General features: G+C 37.8%; 1 protein-coding gene across 1 annotated transcript; it reads right to left on the reverse strand.

Annotated features, from left to right (window-relative positions):
• Positions 1-1,169: 1,169 nt before the first annotated feature.
• On the reverse strand, positions 1,170-5,463 carry LOC311286085 (B-cell receptor CD22-like). The gene is made up of 10 exons (XM_084402128.1): positions 5,432-5,463; positions 3,734-3,800; positions 3,266-3,628; positions 2,928-3,176; positions 2,773-2,847; positions 2,609-2,690; positions 2,118-2,163; positions 1,898-1,978; positions 1,688-1,747; positions 1,170-1,471 (listed from the first exon to the last, which is right to left on the reverse strand). The coding sequence occupies exons 2-10, from the start codon at positions 3,774-3,776 to the stop codon at positions 1,460-1,462; spliced, it is 1,011 nt and encodes a 336-aa protein (XP_084258254.1). The 5' UTR covers positions 3,777-3,800; positions 5,432-5,463; the 3' UTR covers positions 1,170-1,459.
• Positions 5,464-6,000: the final 537 nt, after the last annotated feature.

Consider the following 6,000-nt stretch of genomic DNA (forward strand, 5'->3'; position numbering starts at 1 on the left):
TACAGGAAATTTAATGTGTTTAATGTACATTGTTTAAACTGGCTTTCAATTCAATAAAGTAACATAAACTGTGTGCACACAACATCATTTTCAAAAAAGTTGTCGTTTACATCAACCCGCATAAATACGCCGTCGAGCAACATCATAATTATGCCAAACCTATGGGCGGCAGTGTAGGGAGAAGGATAAAGCCATGCAAGCCAATCAGAATCCTCAAAATCGTCAACAACGAATAGCACGAGCGACTTCCAGTTCCTTTCAAAACAACAGACATGGCGCGAGATTCGTTTGTGTGGACAGACAGCGAAGCAAATGCAAACAGGCCAAAAACGTTTGCACAAAAGTAAAAATGAGTACCACTTTAACAGCATCCATGATCAAATAGTAACGTTAGCCAAACAAACTCTAAGCATAGGGCGCTCACATGACGCAAGCATTTTCAGGCGCATAATGTGACGTTTGAGAACCTAAAACCCCGTTTCTCCCAGTTGACACGGCAACACATAACCGGAGTTTTCAGAAATCTCCACTTTGGCCGGAGTTTTTAGAAATAATCGTTTTCTTGGATAAAAAGGCGTTTTCGTGTAAATGACAGGCCAAAACGCAGGGAAATATCTGCGTTTTCCCATCGTGTAAACGGGGCCTTAATTCACCTATGCTTTTTTGTTTGATTTATTTTGTATTTTGTTTATTACTTTACTTGTATTGTCTTATCCTGTGGGCGCTTTGAGAAGCTCCTTTAAAGGCACTATAGAAAATAAAGTTATTGTTATTATCGCCCGTGTTTTCTCTGGCTGGCTGCAGTTTCGCTCCGAGCGGGAGATTGAAAACTCGAAGTAGAGCTCGAGTGGCCTGTGTTTCGGTTAGTCACTCACAACTTGTTTCAGTTTGAACTGTTTTCATCGTCGTAGAAGGAATAAGTTGAAACATAAGTTGCTGTATATTAAGGACTTTTTTTTATAGAAATGTTGTTGTTCCGAACAACAGCAAGATTGCGAGTGTAATTTTGGGCAGTAATCCTTATATTAATAATATTATGTAGTTTGATCTATTTTTTTTCTCTCTAGCAATATCTAAGTGTAATGGTCTTTAATATTTCTTTTGCTGTTATTCTTGATTTATTGAATGACAGAAAAGTGTGTAATTTTACACTAGAGCCTTGTTTTTTTCTGCCTTTTATTGGAAAGATGAACAATACCGATACTCACGGTCAAAAACATTAATAATCTCAATGAAATAAGATTCATACATGATAAAAAAGCATAATGAGAAACACACTATAGTGATTACACAGTTTTACATAAATTCATTAAGCGTTTACTTTCATTATCACACATCCATCTATAAAATGATCGCCGATTACTTCAGTCACACGTCATCATGACACTCCTGTCAATCATTCAGGGCTCCTCCCACAAAGAGATGCATAAAGGCTGTAATATTTACTGTGTCCAAAACACTACAGCCTCTTCTTGTTAGGTTGAGAAAGAAAGAAAGAAAGAAAGAAAGAAAGAAAGAAAGAAAGAAAGAAAGAAAGAAAGAAAGAAAGAAAGAAAGAAAGAAAGAAAGAAAGAAAGAAAGAAAACATTAATATTGAAATATGTAAATAAAAGCATCAACAACATGTGTCAAGAGGAAAGGCTAATAGATTGGGTTTTGTCTCTATCTAGTGGGTATTCTTACTTACTGGAAGATTTGCATACAGAGACGAGTCCAGTTCAGGTTTACAATCATCAAGTTGAGCAGCCTTTATGAATGAAGACAAAGTAAAAACAGGAGTGTGTTATTTAAATTCCCATATTCTTAGTCAATATAGATATGGTCACACTGACATTGAGCGTTTAATTTCTTTTGGCTAAAGGTGAAGAGAGTTTAGTCTTCTGTAGGAAACACTTACCGTTACATTCTCATACACAGGATCACTCAATTCAACATCATTAGCGTCGCGTCTGTTATGATCAGGTCTGGAATGATTCATCTTTGCCAATAAAGAAAAAACAGAATGAAGAGAAAATAAATAATGTCTATAAACAACTCACTAGAAAAAGTGACTAATTCAGACTTTTAGTTACAAATGAATTTAGTAAACTACTGAAAACCAAATAATTTTTTCTCACCTGAGATTCCTGTGTGTCATTTCTCTTTTTCATCCTCCTGTTTCCCCTTTAAAGACAATGATTTGAAACAATTACACCCAATCAGAACCTATTTGATGATTAATACACAGATATTATTTGAGCTAAAGGTATTTATCTATAGGACGTGGCACTGCCACTTTGAATGTGATGAAATCTGGTCTATCTTCAGGATTTACTGCAGTAAGGAGCTTCAGATTTCATTATTCAATAATTAACTGAGTAGCTGTCAGTGTGGAAAGATAGGATGGGAAATTTTGCCTTAGTTCACGTTCATCATGACGTCTCACTGAATTCACAACTTTCTTATTCAGTCATTCATTCACACACACACACACACACACACACACACACACACACACACACACACACACACACACACACACACACACACACACATTACACACACACACACACACACACACACACACACACACACACACACGAGAGAGTACCACAGACACACATCTTACCAAATCACTAACATCGTAATGATCACTGCAGCTCCACAAACCCCTCCAATGGATATGTATAATATCACCAGACGTCCTGCAACTGAGACAAAAGAGTAAAACATCTGAACAGATTCATTTGAGTCACTATAGAAAGAGTAATGTAAGTATATGAGCTGCTCTACCTTCACCTGTCACTGAATCTCCCTCCACTATTACACCAGATCCATTTGTCAACACTGAGACGTTCTTTGGAGGATCTAAAAAGTACAAAAATTAAAACCTTAAATCTTCTAATTCATTTCCTAATCTTAGAAAGACTAAATGAATCTGTACTCACACATGACATTGAGCTGAACAGCAGGAGAGATGTGAGTGTGTCCGTCTACAGCACAGCTATATCTGCCTGAATCCTCTCTTCTGACTGGATTGATGGAGAGTTCGTTAATTAATTTATTCTCAGTTAATATCTTCGATGAGTTTCTGTACCAGATGAATGTTGCTCTGTCAGTCAGAGCGCAGCTGCTTTTACATCTCAGAGTGACTGAATCTCCCTCTGTCACTCTCTCAGGAGACTCCACCTGAAGATCTGAACACAACACACACATTATATCTAGTGCTGCTGTCATACACTGATTATTATTCAACATAATGCACAGAAGAAGAGATAAACCTCACCAAAGTCACCTGTGACATTAAGAGTCACTCCAGGATCACCAGTCCATTTTCCTTCTGTTATATTAGTGATGAATCTGAAATAGTACATGTGTGAATCCTTCAGTGTCACATGACTCAGTCTGATGGTGCAGTTCTGCTGTTTATCTCCCAGATACTGAAGCCTCTGACTGTATTCAGGGTCATTAGACAGATCTAGAGGCTCAACTCCTAACTTCATTTGAATTGGGCCTTTTGTCCAGAACGCTTTCATGATCTGATATCCAGTAGGGTATTTATAAGTGCATCTCATTATCACTGTTGAGTTCTTTAGTGCACAGATGTGTGAAGGACTGTAACTCACACCCCAATCAGCACTAAAAACCCCTGAAACACAGAATTCATCCTGAACAAATTAGCAGCAGCTTGTGCATGTAAAATTGCAGTATCAAATTGAGTCTTGAGTGTTTCTGAAGTGTTGCATTGACTAACCATGAATCATGAGAAGAACGATCAGAGGAAGAGGAGGAGCCATTCTGAGTGATGTCACTATCAACACCTACAACAAATGTACAGTGGCTTATTTTTCAACTTAAAGGGCCAGTTACATAAATATAGCCATTATGTTTATGACAGTGTCTTAAGATCTAGTATGATAGATCAGATCAGTTAGTCTTACTTTTCGGTATCAGATTAGTCCAATGTACGTTTTTATGTAACTGACGTAAAGTTATGAACAGTTTTAAAGAAAAAATGTGATGACTAACTTGTAAGACTAGTCCTGGCGGTTTATGCAAGTCTTGTCGTTTCTGTCTCATTGTTACACATTAAGTTTTTCATATTCTCATTGCATTAGATATTTCATCAAATATATTATACAGTATATATGTCTGTGGCGAGGGCGGTGTGGTTCAGTGAAGTCTGCAGCGGGATAGAGAGACTGGAGACGAGCGGTGAGTAAGCAGGTCAAGTGCAAAACTACAAACACCTGTGTCTTGATGCAGTAATTGGACTGGAGAAACGGATAAAAGCCACTGGGAAACTGGGAGATTCTGAGAGAGAGAGTGGACTGAGGAGTCGCGGATTCGCACGAGATCAGCGAAGCCTGTGATTTTACTCTAATTTACTGACTTATCTCCCGGATATGATGTCAATAGGCTATTGCTTGGAAATGTCTTGTAGTTATTATAGGTCTAGTTGTATTATATCATAAACAGAAGAATGTTCCTTACCACATGCTACTATACATGTCATCCATCATCTAATCATTCTTTTTGTTTTTGCTCTTCTGATGGTTTTCAGCTTTCTCTTTCTGCAAATTGTATAGTTGTATCATATCATGGTGTATAGCGATATGACCCAGCACCCAAAATACTACCAAAACACTCCAACGCAGCCTCCATTCTTCACAAAAGATGGATAAAAAAGCGCACAGGAAACAAAAACCTTGAAAAAATTATAAACGACCTGCCAAATCACAGAGATACCGATTCGCACGGGACTAATATTATCACAGGACCTCGGTGTTCGGCGAAATATGGTTGGTCATTTGCGGTGGAATTTTTACTTTACAAATTACAGACATGACCGATTCGCACAGGATTAAGATCTCAGACGACCTCCGCAATTATTACAAATGACTAGAGGTCACCAGGTAATACTTATCCCGTGTGAATAGGGAATTATTGCGTTAATTGCAGTAATTGTCACGGAGAAAAGCCACTGGGAAACTGGGAGATTCTGAGAGAGAGTGGGCTGAGGACTCGTGCGCTGTGTCTGTTCCAGAGCAGACTTTATGATACTTTGATCTACTGAGAAATGTCTGTAAGCTCAGAGAACACAGATGAAGACACTAGCTCAACATAAACCCCCTGTATCTTGACTATAGCTGCGCAACAGTCGTTTTTGCCCTGCTTGAGTACGGAACTGTCTAAAGCCTTTCCCCGTCCCATTTTGATTGACAGCAGCTTTCATTATATAGTCAGCCTGTATTATACAGTTATCTGTTGTTAAAAGATTTTTATCAAGGTGTTTGCCACCAACATACAAAAAAACTGCTAGAGAAAACATATTTGATTTTTGAATTTTAAACCACTGAGACAGCCCTGTGACAACTAGCCCCAACCAATCTCCCATAAATCCCCCACACTTAAGATATTTGACAGAACAGTTATAAAATCATGCTCTTACCCGTTTCACCAACACCAGTGACCAGTGACAGCACTACAAATGATCAGGATGAAACCAGTATAGGCGTTTTCACACACTGAATGACACGTGATTAACATTTATGACACCTCAACTAGTGCAGATTGAGCAGAGGAAGAGTTTTAACAGACAACATTAGTTTAAAGGCATAAAAGTTAAGCCAAGATAAACTTTACGTCGGTCAATAAAGATGCTCATGTAATAATGTTTTCAAACTTGGGAATATCTATATTTAATCAGTTGCATACAGATAGTAATGACAAGGAACATGTTCTTAAGAAACAGAGAAAATAATTGCTTTAATAACTGTACTTTAATTTGCATATGCAGACTAACTATCCTAGCTTGTAAAACACTGGAAGGTATTGCAGTAGCAGTGACGTCAAAACACACATTTCATCTCCAGCATCGCCAACTGTGCACTTGATAAACCTCCAGTTTACTGATTAATAGCAATCTGGAAGTTAAATAAAGAACTTTAAACACGCTGATGAAGCAGAATTGATTCATCTGAATGTTTTTATCATGATAACTATTACGTTTTTTTAATG

The sequence above is a fragment of the Rutilus rutilus genome (genome assembly GCF_951802725.1).
Source record: "Rutilus rutilus genome assembly, chromosome: 2".
Lineage (NCBI taxonomy): Eukaryota > Metazoa > Chordata > Actinopteri > Cypriniformes > Leuciscidae > Rutilus > Rutilus rutilus.